We start from the raw sequence: 15,014 nt of genomic DNA, 5'->3' as shown, positions 1-15,014 counted from the left end.
TGTGAGGTGAGGATGAGGATTAAATAAGGTAGTTTGTGTAAAGCACTTAGAACAGAGCCAGCTATTAATAGTAGAGAATCTTGGCAGGTATTACTGATGATTGTTGCAGTAGACCGCAAGCTCCATACAGGCAGGGGTCATTTCTGTTTGTTTAGATTTGTATGCAGGGTGCTTGGCACAAGGGTAGTGCTCGGAAAATACTTGTTGGATGAATGAAGGAATGAAGTGGAGATAATAGTAATACCATGTTTATAGAATTCCATGAGGATATAAAATAATGCAAATATATAAGCTCTTGGTAGAGTGTCTAGCACAGAGTAGGTGGTCAATAAATATTCAGTGACCAAATGAGTAAAGTGGGGACAATAGTAACACCCACTCATGAGGTTGCTGTGGGGATACAAGGCAACCCTGTAGTAGTTTGTAGAATGCCTAGCACATAGTAGGTGCTCCAGAAAATATTTGTTGAATGAATGAGTGAAGTAGGGATGACGTTAACACCAGCTCCTAGGGTTGTTACGGGGATACAAGATAAGGCAGGTCTGTAGCATGTTGTGTTATGGTTGCACACAGTAGACACTCTGTTGATTGAAACTGGAGGAGCTGCCATGAGTTTCTTTCTGCTGGGGATTAGGAGAGGATCCTTTTGGGGTGCAGAATGGTGTGGAGCTGACGCTGGTCCTCTGGAAGGAAGAGTGAGCAGCTGACTACCCCTTGCTAAGCTCTGACCTGGATGAAAAGTTGAATCGTTCCTTTCCCTGTTCCTCCCAAACCTGTGCTTTCTTTCCACTAGAATCCTTGCCCGGAGTCCAGCGCCTCCTTCCTGTCCAGGATCACCTTCTGGTGGATCACAGGGTAAGGCTGGGCCCCCCAGACCTCAGGGAGGTGGTGGGGAATGAATGAATGAATGAATGAACGAATGAACATGAACATGCTCAGCTCCCCCCCGACTTCTCCCTTCTTCGCTCTTCAGCGTAGTTGTCTTGAATCTGCCTGTGCTGGCCATGTGGTCTCAGAGACACCACCTCTGTCCATCAGTTCCATGAACTTGAATGTGATATACACAGGAGCCGTGAGCAGCTTACACCTCTGCAGAAGGCTTTGCCTGGGACAGCCACACGCTGGACTGCTCTTGCTTTAGCTTCAGATTTGGGTTTTTAAAATATTACGTATAGTTACTCTTAAGATTGTCCCCCTCCTGCCCCCCACTCCTTAGAGAAATAATACTGTCTCACCATGGGAAATGTGGGTTAAAAAACCACATGTGCAGATCAGCAGTAAGGAAACACACAGAGGCAACCAGTTTCACCATTTTAGTATGCCAGCTTCTGGTCTTCTTTCTTTTTTTTGGAGACGGAGTCTCGCTCTGTCAATCTCAGCTCACTACAGCCTCCGCCTCCCAGGTTCAAGTGAGTCTCCTGCCTCAGCCTCCCAGGTAGCTGGGATTACAGGTGTGCGCCACCATGCCCTGCTAATTTTTGTATTTTTAGTAGAGACAGAGTTTTGCCATGTTGGCCAGGTTGTTCTTGAACTCCTGACTTCAGGTGGTCCACCCACATCGACCTCCCAAAGTGCTGGGATTACAGGTATGAGCCACCATGTCCAGCTACCTCTGGTTCTCTTTTTGTACATCTTTTTCTGCCCATTGTTAGCATCTTATTGGGGATTGTTTGAAGGATCTTTTTTTGCCCCTAATATGCATCATCTTTTTTTTTTTTTTTTTTTGAGACAGGCTTTTGCTGTGTTGCTAAGGCTGGAGTGCAGTGGCACAATTGTAGCTCACTGCAGTCCCACTCTACTGGGTTTAGGTGATGCTCCTGCCTCAGCCTCCTGAGTAGCTGGAACTACAGGCATGCTCCCCTGTGCCCAGCAGATTTTTGAACTTTCTGTAGAGATGGGATTTCATCATGTTGCCCAGGCTGGTCTCCAACTCCTGAGCTCAAGTGATTCTCCCGCCTCAGCCTCCCAGAATGCTGGAATTACAGGCATGAGCCACCATGCCCGCTCTCATCTTTGTCTTAATGACAAACATCTTTTTAAAAAATTGGATGTTTTAAATAATTACTTGAAATTACTGTTAAAAAGCATCACTGGGACAGTTGATATAATTTGCACATGACTACAGGACACCGGATGTATGTTAATAACTTTCATTCTTCTTTTGGGAAATTGTGCTCTAGTTAAATAAGAGCATGTCCTGGATTGGAAGGGGATGCCTCCAGTTTTTTTGGGGTAAAGGCATAAGGCATGTAGAACCTATATGTTAACTTTTTTTTTTTTTTTTTTTAATGGGACGAGTCTCGCTCTGTCGTCCAGGCTGGAGTGCGGTGGCAGGATCTCAGCTCACTGCAACCTCTGCCTCTTGAGTTCAAGAGATTCTCCAGTCTCAGCCTCCTGAGTAGCTGGGATTACAGGGACCTGCCACCACACCCAGCTAATTTCTGTATTTTTAGGAGAGATGGGGTTTCACTATATTGTCCAGGCTAGTCTCAAACTTCTGACCTTAGGTGATCCACCCACCTCAGCCTCCCAAGATGCTGGGTTTACATGTGCGAGTCACCGTGCCAGACCTTTAACTGTTTAAATGATTCGGAAAAAGGTGGTGTGTTTGCATATGTGTGTGTGTGTGTGTGTACGTGTCAGTGGATAGAGACAGAGAATGATACTGCCCACATGGCAACATGTTAACAGTGGTGAGTTGAGTGAATTCTTAGTATGATTTGAGTAATTTTTCTGTAAGTTCAAAATCAGAACAAAAGATGAAAGTGTTTTACCTTTTATTATAAAAGTGTTTAGTCTGCTGGGCGCGGTGGCTCATGCCTGTAATGTTAGCATTTTCGGAGGCCAAGGTAGGTGGATCACCTGAGGTCAGGAGTTCGAGACTAGCCTGGCCTGCATGGTGAAACCCTGTCTCCACTAAGAATACAAAAATTAACCGGGCAGCACATGCCTGTAATCCCAGCTACTTGGGAGAGTGAGGCAGGAGAATTGCTTGAATCCATGCAGTGCGTCGAGATCGTGTCATTGCACTCCAGCCTGCGTGAGTCACATAGAAAGATTAATATAATAAAACTCAGTAAGCTCATCACCCACATTTCATGCTTGCTAATGCTTTGTCATGTCAGCCTTTTTATTTTTTTATTTTTTCCTTCTTTTTTTTATTATTATTTTTTTAATGGGGTCTGACTCTGTTGCCCAGGCTGGAGTGCAGTGACACAATCACGGCTCTCTGCAGCCTCCACCTCTTGGCCTTGAGCAATCCTCCCACCTCAGCCTCCTGAGTAGCTGGGACTACAGGTGAGAGCCATTATGACTGGCTAATTTTTTTATTTTTACTTTTTGTAGAGATAGTCTCCCTATGTTGCCCAGGCTGGTCTTGAACTCCTAGACTCACAAAGTCCTCCCACCTCAGCCTCCCAAAGTGCTAGGATTATAGGCATGAGCTACCATGCCTGGCCCATATCAGCCTTTTTTAATTTAAAATTTTAAAAAGTTGGCGGGGCACGGTGGCTCATGCCTGTAATCCCAAGACTTTGGGAGGCCAAGGTGGGAGGATTGCTTGAGCCCAGGGGTTCAAGACCAGCTTGGGCAACATAGGGAGACTCTGTCTCCACAAAAACAAAAAATAAAAAAAATTAGCTAGTCACAACGGCTTGCACCCAAAGTCCCAGCCACTCGGGAGGTTGAGGTGGGAGGATTGCTCTAGACCAGGAGCTGGAGGCTGCAGGGAACCGCAGTTGCACCACTGTACTCCATCCTGGGTGACACAGCGAGACCCTGTCTCCAAATAAGTAAATGAATGAATGAATAATAAAAAATAAATTAGAGCCATCCTGATATTTCTCTCCTAAATCATCTTTTTTTCCCTAAGTCTTTTGTATGCACCACTAAAAAAAAAAAAGTCATTTTTCCTGCATGACCCAACAGAATGAGCTGTAATTACCTTGTAATATGCAGAAATGTCCATCCACATTCTGACTTTCCCAGCTGCGTGGCTGCCGTCATTTGCAATGGGCAGTTGTGCTGCATCAGCAGGCGTGTGGAGTGAGCGAGCCCCGTCCTCCTCCTTCTCTCATTGACTCTCATTGCCTAACCTCCTTGTGTCTTGGCCCCAGGTTGATTGTCCGGGGCTACCGCCAGCCCCTGGAGGGCAGTGACCTCTGGTCCTTAAACAAGGAGGACACGTCGGAGCAAGTCGTGCCTGTTTTGGTAAAGAACTGGAAGAAGGAATGCGCCAAGACTAGGAAGTAAGTGTGAGTTTCCTTGGCCTCCAGGATGCCCCGGTCACCTCCTTTCCGCTACTATGGCCTGAATCCAGCGTGGGGCCCTGGCAATGCTGCCTGTTACTAGCTTTGTGGTTCTGGGCAAGATGCCTCACTTCTCCTCCTGGCCTCAGTTTACTTTTCTGCCAAATGGGGTAGAATCTAACATGTCATTAAGGCAACTGGGTAGAGAAAAGAAGAAAGAAGCTAGGCGTGGTGGCTCTTATGTCTGTAGTCGCGGCACTTGGGGAGGCCGTGGCAGGTGGATCACTTGGTTGGGAGTTTGAGACCAGCCTGACCAACACGGTGAAACCCCAGCTCTACTAAAAGTACAAAAATTAGCAGGGTGTGGTGGCATGCGCCTGTAATCCCAGCTACACAGGAGGCTAAGGCAGGAGAATCACTTGAACCCAGGAGGCGGAGGTTGCAGTGAGTTGAGATTGCACCACTGCATTCTAGCCTGGGAGACAGAGTGAGAGTCCGTCTCAAAAAAAAAAAAAAAGAAAAGAAAAGAAAGAAAGAAAAATGCTATCCAAGCAGGCAGTTGATGCTGTTTGCCATGACCTGTGACTATTCCTCCTTGAGTCAGTCTCACCTTTTTCGTCTCTTAGCATCTGGCATCCTGCATGTTCTTGCTGCTTGAATGTTCTGTCCAACATGCCCAGCTGACCATGTACGTCTGTTTAGCCAAAGAAGCCCCATTTGAGGGTGATTTTGGCTGTACTGGATTTTATACTCTACCCCCTATGTAAGGCATGCCCCACTGCACCTCCTCTGTCATTCTTTCGGGAATCAGGCCAGGGCCACCGCTGCACATACCTTAACTTATCAGATTTGAGACGCCATTAGTTGCACGATGTGTTATTATTCTACGTAACAGTAAGAAAGAAAAGCAGCTGCAAATTAAACAAGGACATAAGACGTGTCCTGAGCCCGGACGAGCTGGAACATGAAATTGCAGGTGATGTGGGGCCAGTGGGTTGCTGCTCTGGGGCCAGTAGAACAGCTGTTTTTGTTCCTGTTGCCTGTTCCGGGATAGGTTTACTACGATAAGCCGTGAGGGGGCCAGTCTGGTGCATTGGATTCCCCATAGACCTATTGGCGTTACAGGGAAAAACCCCAGACCCGGGTTCAGTTCCTCCTTCTGTTCCGGGGACGCCCAGGATAGAGACCTTTAGTCAGACCCAGATGGTAGGTGGGAATCTGGGACATCCATGGTGCCAGCCACTAGGATATCAGCAGAGGACCTCGTGACTCTGGTGGGAGACTGTTTGGGTGGTCCAGGTGATGGGAGAAATTGTCTCGTGGGAGGCAGATAGAGCTTGGGCATCTGTGGCTGAGCATTGTAAGGAAATGGCCCATGTCCATGACCCAGTTGAAGGTCTTTGGCAGGCGGAGGTGGCATCCCTGTTTATTACAGTTCTTCATGGAGACAGAACTAGTAGGACTGATGGATGGATGGATAGATAGATGATAGATGATGATTGATAGATGATAGGTAGATGATAGATGGATAGATAGTTGGTGGATGTGTACATGATAGGTGGATGGATAGATGATAGATGGATGATAGGTGGATGATTGATCAATGATGGGTGGATGGATGGATGGATGGATGGATGGATGAATCAAGGGTGAGAGGGGATCTACTAGGGAAACTGAATCATGTGATTATGGAGGCTGAGAAGTCCCACACTAGGTCATCTGCAAGTTGGAGAACCCAGGAAGCTGGTAGCATGGCTCAGGCCAAGTCTGAAGGTCTCAGACCCAGGGAAGTTGATGATGGAATCCTCAGTCCATGATTAAAGGCCTGAGAACCTGGAGTCCCTGGGGTAAGTCCCATAGTGCAGAGGCCAGACATCGTGGAGTTGAGATGTCCAAGGGCGGGAGAGGATGACATCCCGGCCGCAGAAGAGAGAGCGCCTGCATTTGCCATTACTCTGACTTTTTGTTGTGCCTGGACCCTCTGCTGATTGGGTGGTGCCACCCACATGGGGCGAGGATGGGTCCTCCTGAGTCAGCCCACTGATTCAAATGCCAGTCTCCTGTAGAAACACCCTCACAGACACACCCAGAAATAACACTTTACCAGCCATCTGGGTAGCCCTTAACCCAGTCAACGTGACCCCTAACATCACCCATCACATCTGGATCCCTTCAGCCTCACCTGCAGCATCCCCCGCGCTAAGCAGACCACATTTGTAGCGTGGGCTTCCGCATTCCTCGTCATCCACGCCTCTGCTGATCCCCTGGCTCGGCTTCCTCTCGTGGAAGAAGGATGCCCACCTTTGTGTCCCCGGGAGCTTGCCAGGAGAGCACATTGCTGGAGACACCGTGGGAGAGGCCAATATCACAGCCTCAGGAGGAGGACGGAGTTTGAATCAAGAAGTTCCTCCATTGGCCTGGCCCTTAATCCATTGAGCAGATGAAACTGACTGCTGCTTTTGTGCTTCGTGATGTTTAGTCCCTGAGGGTTCAGAGAGTGGAACACAAGAGACACACTCTAGTTGTGTGCCATCAACGTTCTATATGGGAGATAGGACGTGGGTTGTGAAACATGCGTTGACAAGATCTTTGGAGAGTGATAGTGCTGGGGTGAGATAAAAATGAGGAAGTGAGGGTGAGAGTAACCGAGGAAGCTTTTTGTTGTTGTTGTTTTTGTTTGTTTGTTTTGGAGATGGAGTCTCTCTCTGTTACCCAGGCTGGAGTGCAGTAGTGTGATCACGGCTTACTGTAACCTCTGCCTCTCGGGTTCAAGCAGTTCTCCTGTCCCGGCCTCCCAAAGTGCTGGGATTACAGGTGCATGCCACCATGCCTGACTAGTTTTTGTGTTTTTAGTAGAGATGGGGTTTCACCATGTTGGCCAGGCTGGTCTCGAACTTCTGACCTCAAGTGATCCTCCTGCCTTGGCCTCCCAAAGTGCTGGGATTAGAGGCATGAAGCTACCGTGCCCGGCCGAGGGAGCTATTTTAGATACAGTGGTCAGAGTTCTACCCAGTGCGGCCATGACTCTTGGTGAGCATGTGCCTGTCCCTCCCTAAGTCTGTCTCTGCCTCTTTCCGAGCATCTGGCATCCTGAGTGTTACTGCTTTTTGAAGTGTTTTTGTTCAACATGCCCAGCTGACCGTGTATGTCTGTTTTGAGAAGGTCACATTTGAGCAGAGACTTCACCGGAGGGAGTGAACCTTGTGTGTCTCTGGGGGAAGGAAGGGCTTTCCAGGTAGAGGGAACAGAAAGTGCAAAGGGTCTGAGGACGCTCGTGGTGCAGCAGGGGGCTCGTGTGGCTTGAGCAAAGTGAGCAAGGAGGAGGAAGGGAGGAAATCAAGCAGGAGAAGGATTTGCAGAGGTCTCCTCTGAGAGTCAGGGTGGGGTTCCAGGTGCAGTGAGAACATGGGCAGGTTTTCTGCAGGGCAGTGCTGTGACGTGAGTTCTGTTGTATGTCTGTATGTATGTATGTATTTATTTATTTTAGAGACAGGGTCTTGCTCTGTTGCCCAGGCTTGATTGTAGTGGCATAATCACCGCTCATTGCAGCCTGGAAATTCCGGGCTCAAGCAATCCTCCCACCTCATCCTTCAGAGTAGCTGGGTTTACAGGTGCACACCACCATGCCTGGCTAATTAATTAATTTATGTTTTATATTTTATTTATTTTTTTGAGATGGAGTTTTGCTCTTGTTGCCCAGGCTGGAGTGCAATGGCGCAATCTTGGCTCACTGCAACCTCCACTTCCCCGGGTTCAAGCGATTCTCCTGCCTCAGCCTCCCGAGTAGCTGGGATTACAGGCACGTACCACCACGCCTGGCTAATTTTGTATTTTTAGTAGAGATGGGGTTTCTCCATGTTGGTCAGGCTGGTCTCAAACTCCCGACCTCAGGTGATCCACCTGCCTCGGCCTCCCAAAGTGCTGGGATTACAGATGTGAGCCACTGCGCCCGGCCTTTTTAAATTTTTTTTATAGAGACAGGTCTTACTATGTTGCTCAGGCTTGTCTCCAACTCCTGGCTTTAAGCAGTCCTCCTGCCTCAGCCTCCCAAGTAGGTGGGATTGTAGGTGTGAGCCACCACACCCAGCTGAGTTCTGGTTTATGACAACCCAAGCCGCCCTGAGGAAGGTGGATATTAGGGACAAGAATGAAAGCAGGGAGACCAGGATGGGGACCTCAAGGGTTGTCCATGAAGTCCCTTCATGCCTCACTGGGAGCCTCTGTTTGTTTTTTTTTGAGACAGGGAGTCACTCTTTCGTCCATGCTGGAGTACAGTGGCGCGATCTCGGCTCACTGCAACCTACATCTCCTAGGCTGGAGTGATCCTCCCACTTCAGCCTCCCAAGTAGCTGGGACTACAGGCATGCGTCACCACACCTGGCTATTTTTTTTTGTAGCGATGATGTCTCGCCATGTTGCCCAGGCTGTGCTCAAGCAGTCCACCTACCTTGGCCTCCCAAAGTGCTGGGATTACAGGCGAGAGCCACTGTGCCTGACTGGAGCCTCCATTTTTTACCCAGAGCATTTTCTGAGAATTCAGTGAGATATATGTCGTGATAAGCTGTGCACTAGTCCTGAGTAAATGCTGGGCAGGTTTTAGTTGTACAAGTTGTATTTATTCATCTGTACGCTTCCATCTTGCTGGGGAGAATGTGGTGAGAACTGGGTCTTTGGGCTTGGAAGCGGGCCACCTGAGAGGGGTCTGCCTCTGTGAGTACCTTGGTGTTTAGGGATGCTCAGCATGGGGCCAGGAGGTCATTTCCTTGGGACACTGGTAGACGGATTGCTTGCTTTATTCCCAGAGCCGTAAGCCAGATCTGGCACCTGTAACCCCTGTGAACCTGGGGAGAGTGACAAGGAAAACCCTGTCCTAGGCTGGAATTTCCTGGTGTGGCCCCTTACACCCAGATCCCTTTAGTTAACCAGAGAAAGGAATGCAGCCTGTGCAACTCGGGGCTGCTGGGTGTCCTAGGCTCGGGGATCAGGTGAGGGACGCCTGGGCTGAGGGGTCTGCGTGACTTTCTGGATCCCTTTACTGCCTCTCTCCACCCCTGAGTGACTCCCTCTCAAAAGTCCGGTACGGCTGGGCATCGTGGCTCATGCCTATAATCGCAGCGCTTTGGGAGGCTGAGGCAGGAAGATCACCTGAGTTCATGAGTTTGAGACTGGCCTGGCCAACATGGTGAATCCCTGTCTCTACTAAAAATACAAAAATTAGCCAGGTGTGTTGGCGTTCGCCAGCTACTGGGGGGCTGAGGCACAAGAATTGCTTGAACCCGGAAAGTGGAGGTTGCAATGAGCCAAGATTGCACCACTGGACTGCAGCCTGGGTGGCAGAATGAGACTCCATCTCAAAAAAAAAAAAAAAAAAAAAAAAAGGCAGGTGTGAGTGATCTCCCTGCTCTACCTTTGGGTTTAAAAACCCAGTACTGCGCTGGTTTGTGTGTAGTGGTTTTATGTTCTCTTTTGTGCATGGCCACTCAGAGCTTAGGGCCATTTTGGACTATGGTTTCTGCTGGCATGAATGTGAAATGTTTCTGTGACTCTGGAAGAGTTTGGCAGTTTTTTTTTTTTTAAAGTTAGACATAGTGACCATACCGCCAGTCACTCACTTCCCAGGCATCCACCCAAGAGAGCTGAGAACATATGTTCATAAAAGACTGGTACAGGAATGTTCTTAGCTACTTTGTGATAACCCAAATTGAAGGTAAGCCAGACAAATATTAGCAAGTGAACACACAGATGTACTAGTTATGTGCATCTGCATGACTGAATACTAACTGATGTACAAGAATGAACTATTGGCCGGGCACGGTGGCTCATGTCCATAATCTCAGTACTTTGGGAGGCCGAGGCAGGCGGATCACTTGAGGTGAGGAGTTCGAGACCAGCTTGACTAACATGGTGAAACCCCGTCTCTACTAAAAATATGAAAATGAGCCGGGTGTGGTGGTGCACGCCTGTAATCCCAGCTACCTGGGAGGCTGAGGCAAGAGAGTTGCTTGAACCCGGGAGGCAGAGGTTGCAGTGAGTCGAGATCGCACCATTGCACTCCAGTCTGTGTGATAGAGCAAGACTCCATCTCAAAAAAAAAGAAAAAAATCCCTGTAAGATAAAGACTAGTTTTTTGGTGACAGCTTTATTGAGATATTCATATACCACACGATTCATGTATGCAGAACATACAATTTATTGATTTTTAGTGTGTTCACAGAGTTGTGCAGTCATCATCACAGTCAATTTTATTTACTTGCTTTTTAAGACAGAATCTTGCTCTGGTGCTGAGGCTGGAGTGCAGTGGCGCGACCTCAGCTCATTGCAACCTCCTCCTCCTCCTGGGTTCAAGCAATTCTTCTTCCTAGCCTCCTAAGTAGCTGGGATTACAAACACCCACCACCATGCCTGGCTAATTTTTTGTATTTTTAGTAGAGATGAGGTTTTGCCATGTTGGTCAGGCTGTTCTCATACTCTTGACCTCAAGTGATCCACCCCCCTCAGCCTCTCAAAGTGCTGGGATTACAGGCATGAACCACTGCACCTAGTGAAAAAAAAATTTTTTTAAGAAACAGGGTCTTGCTGTGTTGCCCTGGCTGGTCTCTTTCTCTCTCTCTCTCTCTCTCTCTCTCTCTTTTTTTTTTTTGCATGGAACTGTATATCTGTATATGCCTGTCTTGATTATTGTTCTTTTTTTTTTTTTTGAGATGGAGTCTCACTCTTTTTGCCCAGGATGGAGTGCAGTGGTGCAGTCTCAGCTCACCACAGCCTCTGCCTCCTGGGTTCAAGCGATTCTCCTGCCTCAGCCTCCCAAGTAGCTGGGATTACAGGTATGCGCCACCATGCCTGGCTAATTTTGTATTTTTAGTAGAGACAGGAGTTCTCCATGTTGGTCAGGCTGGTCTTGAACTCCTGACCTTAGGTGATCCGCCCACCTCGGCCTCCCAAAGTGCTGGGATTATAGGTGTGAGCCACTGTGCCTGGCCTATTGTTGTTCTTTGTTTTTGAGACAATGGTGCCATCTGGGCTCACAGCAACCTCTACCTCCCAGGTTCAGGTAATTCTCCTGCCTCAGCCTCCCAAGTAGCTGGGATTACAGGCACCTGCCACCACGCCCAGCTAATTTTTGTACTTTTAGTAGAGATGGGGTTTCACTATGTTGGTCAGGCTGGTCTCAAACTCCCGACCCCAAGTGATCCACCCGCCTTGTCCTCCCAAAGTGCTGGGATTACAGGTGTGAACCACCATGCCTGGCCATGATTGTTGTTTTGTATTGTTTTGAAATCAGAAACTGTGAATTCTCCAACTTGGTTCTTATTTTGCATGATCGTTTTGACTGTTGTGGATCCTTGAGTTTCCATGTGAATTTTAGAGTTAGCTCATTAATTTCTACCTGGAAGCCAGCTGGGGTTTTGATAGGGATTACCTTGACTCTAGATCAGTTTGGAGCCATCAGTTTTCTCAGTCTTTCACTTACTCAACTTGTTTAATCTTACCTATCTTGGAGGGAGGTCCTGCTTTTATCCTCATTTCACAGAGGAGGAAACTGAGGCCCAGAGAGTTTAAGGACCTTGCCTGAAGCCACGCAGCTGGCCAGTGGCCAAGCCAGACCTTGAGCCAGTGGCTCTAGAGTCCGTGTTTGTAACCGCTGTGCTGAGCTGCCCTCTCCCTGGGCTTGTCGTCTTTGACTCTGCCTTCCCCGAAGGGTGACTTTCCCTGGCCATGTCCCTCCGGTGGGGGCGCTGCGTCACTGGCAGACGCCACAACGGCTTCACTTCCTTGTGTTCCAGGCAGCCAGTGAAGGTCGTGTACTCCTCCAAGGATCCTGCCCAGCCAAAAGACAGTTCCAAGGTGGATGCGAATGAGGAGGTGGAGGCTTTGATTGTCAAGTCCCCACAGAAGGAGTGGAACCCCTCCCTGTTTAAGGTGTTATACAAGACCTTTGGGCCCTACTTCCTCATGAGCTTCTTCTTTAAGGCCATCCACGACTTGATGATGTTTTCCGGGCCGGAGATCTTAAAGTAAGACCCCTTTCCTTCCAGGTGGGCTCCGTTTTCCCTCCTTGGGTTTGATCTTTCATTTGCATCAGTCATAACCCCAGGGTCATGCTGTGTCCTGAAGTGGGTTCATAGCCAGATGTCTCCATTTTACCTTAGCTTTTTTGAAAAAAATAGAGACAGGGTCTTGCTTTTTAATGTTGGTCAGGCTGGTCTCGAGCTCCTGACTTCAAGCAATCCTCCTGCCTCGGCCTCCCAAAGTGCTGGGATTGCAGATGTGAGCCACGGTCACTGCCTAGCTTTGCTTTACGCTTTACTTAATTACCATATTAGTGAAGACCACTTTGTTTGCAAGTAACAGAAACCCACTAGGCTCCCCTGAAACCCAAATGGGGAGGATATGGCATTGTCTTGGGAAACCAAGAGCAAGGAAATGCCAGCAGATCTCATTAAAAAATGCAACCAGGGTTGGGCGCAGTGGCTCATGCCTGTAATCCCAGCACTTGGGAAGGCTGAGGCGGGCAGATCACCTGAGGTCAAGTGTTCAAGACCAGCCTGGCCAACATGGCAAAACCATCTGCTAAAAATACAAAAATTAGCTGGGTGTGGTGGCACATACCTGTAATCCCAGCTACTTGGAAGGCTGAGACATAAGAATTGCTTGAACCCAGGAGGCAGAGGCTGCAGCGAGCCAAGATCGCTTCACTGAACTCCTGCCTTGGCGACAGAGTGAGATTTTGTCTCCAAAAAAAAGAAAAAAAAAACAAAACAAAACTGCAACCAGGAACCGGGGAGTCGGAAAGGAGGTTGCCTCTCTCCTCCCTGGCTCTGTGCTGCTCTGTGACTTAGGGGCTACACATTCATTCTCTTTCCCTCCCTACCTCTTTCCCTGGTGTTCCCTGTGCAATTCCTTTGGGACTTGCTGGTGATGAGAGAGAGCTAGAGTATTTAGTACACAACCCCAAGACAGAGGCCTCTGTTATGAGCAGTTTGGGCCACCTGCACAGCCAGATCACCGCTGTGGACTTGTTTTTCCATCTGTGAAACTGAAGTGATAGTGTCTAGCCAGTCTGGCTCAGGAGAAAGTTGCAATGCCAACACTGAAGCCCTTTTCCCTGCCCCCACATGTCACAAGTCATTCCAGGCCGTCTCTTTGTTCTTTTGCAGGTTGCTCATCAACTTTGTGAATGACACAAAGGCCCCAGACTGGCAGGGCTACTTCTACACCGCGCTGCTGTTCGTCGCTGCCTGCCTGCAGACCCTGGTGCTGCACCAGTACTTCCACATCTGCTTCGTCAGCGGCATGAGGATCAAGACCGCCGTCATTGGGGCTGTCTATCGGAAGGTAGGGGGCGCTGTGCCATTGGCATGTGGCCCGACTTTGACATCCCCTCCTGCAGCCCTGGGTTACTCTGGGACCAGCGTGGGGATTTCCAGCCCAGCTTCCGGAGCAGTAGGATGAGGGTAACTTCCGTGGCCTTAGGTGGCATGGACACTGGGCATCAGGCATTGTACGTTAGCAAAGCTGATTTCAAGGGTTGGCGTGTAGATGTCCTTGTGTATCAGCTCTGGGTAGTTGAGTTTCTTAGATGGATTGGTGGCCCTCCGTGTGGGGAAATCCAATTTGGATCCTCGTTCTGCTGTTAACATTCTGTGTTTCAGTTTACTGTCACTCTTGTTTATCTTTTTTTTTTGAGAGTGAGTCTCACTTTGTCCCCCAGACTAGAGTACGGTGGCATGATATTGGCTCACTGCAACTTCCACCTCCTGAGTTCAAGCAATTCTTCTGCCTCAGCCTCCTAAGTAGCTGAGACTACAGGTGCCTGCCACCATAACCTGCTAATTTTTGTATTTTTAATAGAGACAGGATTTCGCCATGTTGGCCGGGCTGATCTTGAACTGCTGACCTCAGGTGATCCACCTGCCTCAGGCTCCCAAAGTGCTGAGATTACAGGCATAAGCCACTGCAACCAGCCTGTTGTCACTCTTAATTTGAACTGAGCAGGTGGCACATTCCTTGCATGATAAGAGTATGTAGCAGGCATTTGTGTACATCCAGTTTCAAAGGAACCAAATTATCTTCTTGATCCCTATACATTTTTTTTTTTTTTATCTCGAGGTCAAGGAAACTACTTGGCCTATAGGTTAGGAAGAGGCAGTCTCGCAGATACTTGATGAACTAGAAGGGTGATTCTCAAGCCTGTCTGTGAATTAGACTCACCTGGGGAGCTTTAACTGCTATAGGCCAGGCACTGTGACTCATGCCTGTAATCCCAGCAGTTTGGGAGACCAAGATGGGAGAATCACTGGAGGCTGGAAGTTCAATACCAGCCTGGTCAATATAACAAGACCCCACTCTGCAGAAAATAAAAAAAATTAGCCAGGTATGGTAGTGTGCACCTGTAGTCCCAGCTACTCACGAGGTTGAGTTAAAAGAATCGCCTGAGCCCAGGAGTTGGAGGCTGCAGTGAGTCCTGATGGTAGCCCTCCATTCTATCCTGTGTGACAGAATGAGACCCTGTCTCGAAAAAACTTCCTGACACCTAGGTTGTACCAGACCAGTGAAATTGAGATTGCTGAGGTTGCACCCAGGTGTCAGTGTTTTTATTTTTTATTTATTTTTATTTTTTGAGACAGGGTCTCGCTCTGTCACCCAGGCTGGAGTGCAGTGGCACGATCTTGACTCACTGCAGCCTCCACCTCCTGGACTCAAGCGATCCTGCCACCTCAGTCCCCCATGTAGCTGGGACCAGAGGCGTGCATCACCACACCTGCT

The 15,014-nt window shown here is 48.6% G+C and overlaps 1 protein-coding gene across 1 annotated transcript in view; it reads left to right on the top strand.

Moving 5' to 3' along the window:
• The window catches only part of ABCC1 (ATP-binding cassette, sub-family C (CFTR/MRP), member 1), a 125,970-nt gene that overhangs the window by 18,367 nt on the left and 92,589 nt on the right, over positions 1–15,014 (top strand). Inside the window, exons 3-6 of the mRNA XM_011991183.1 lie at positions 794–855; positions 4,116–4,247; positions 12,032–12,262; positions 13,406–13,583. Of these exons, the coding sequence (XP_011846573.1) occupies positions 794–855; positions 4,116–4,247; positions 12,032–12,262; positions 13,406–13,583 (603 nt within the window). The remainder of the gene's footprint in view (positions 1–793; positions 856–4,115; positions 4,248–12,031; positions 12,263–13,405; positions 13,584–15,014) is intronic.

This window comes from Mandrillus leucophaeus, unplaced genomic scaffold (genome assembly GCF_000951045.1).
Source record: "Mandrillus leucophaeus isolate KB7577 unplaced genomic scaffold, Mleu.le_1.0 Scaffold390, whole genome shotgun sequence".
In the NCBI taxonomy this organism is placed as follows: domain Eukaryota; kingdom Metazoa; phylum Chordata; class Mammalia; order Primates; family Cercopithecidae; genus Mandrillus; species Mandrillus leucophaeus.
The sequence above is the reverse complement of the archived record's forward strand: the minus strand, read 5'-3'. Positions and strand labels throughout refer to the sequence as shown.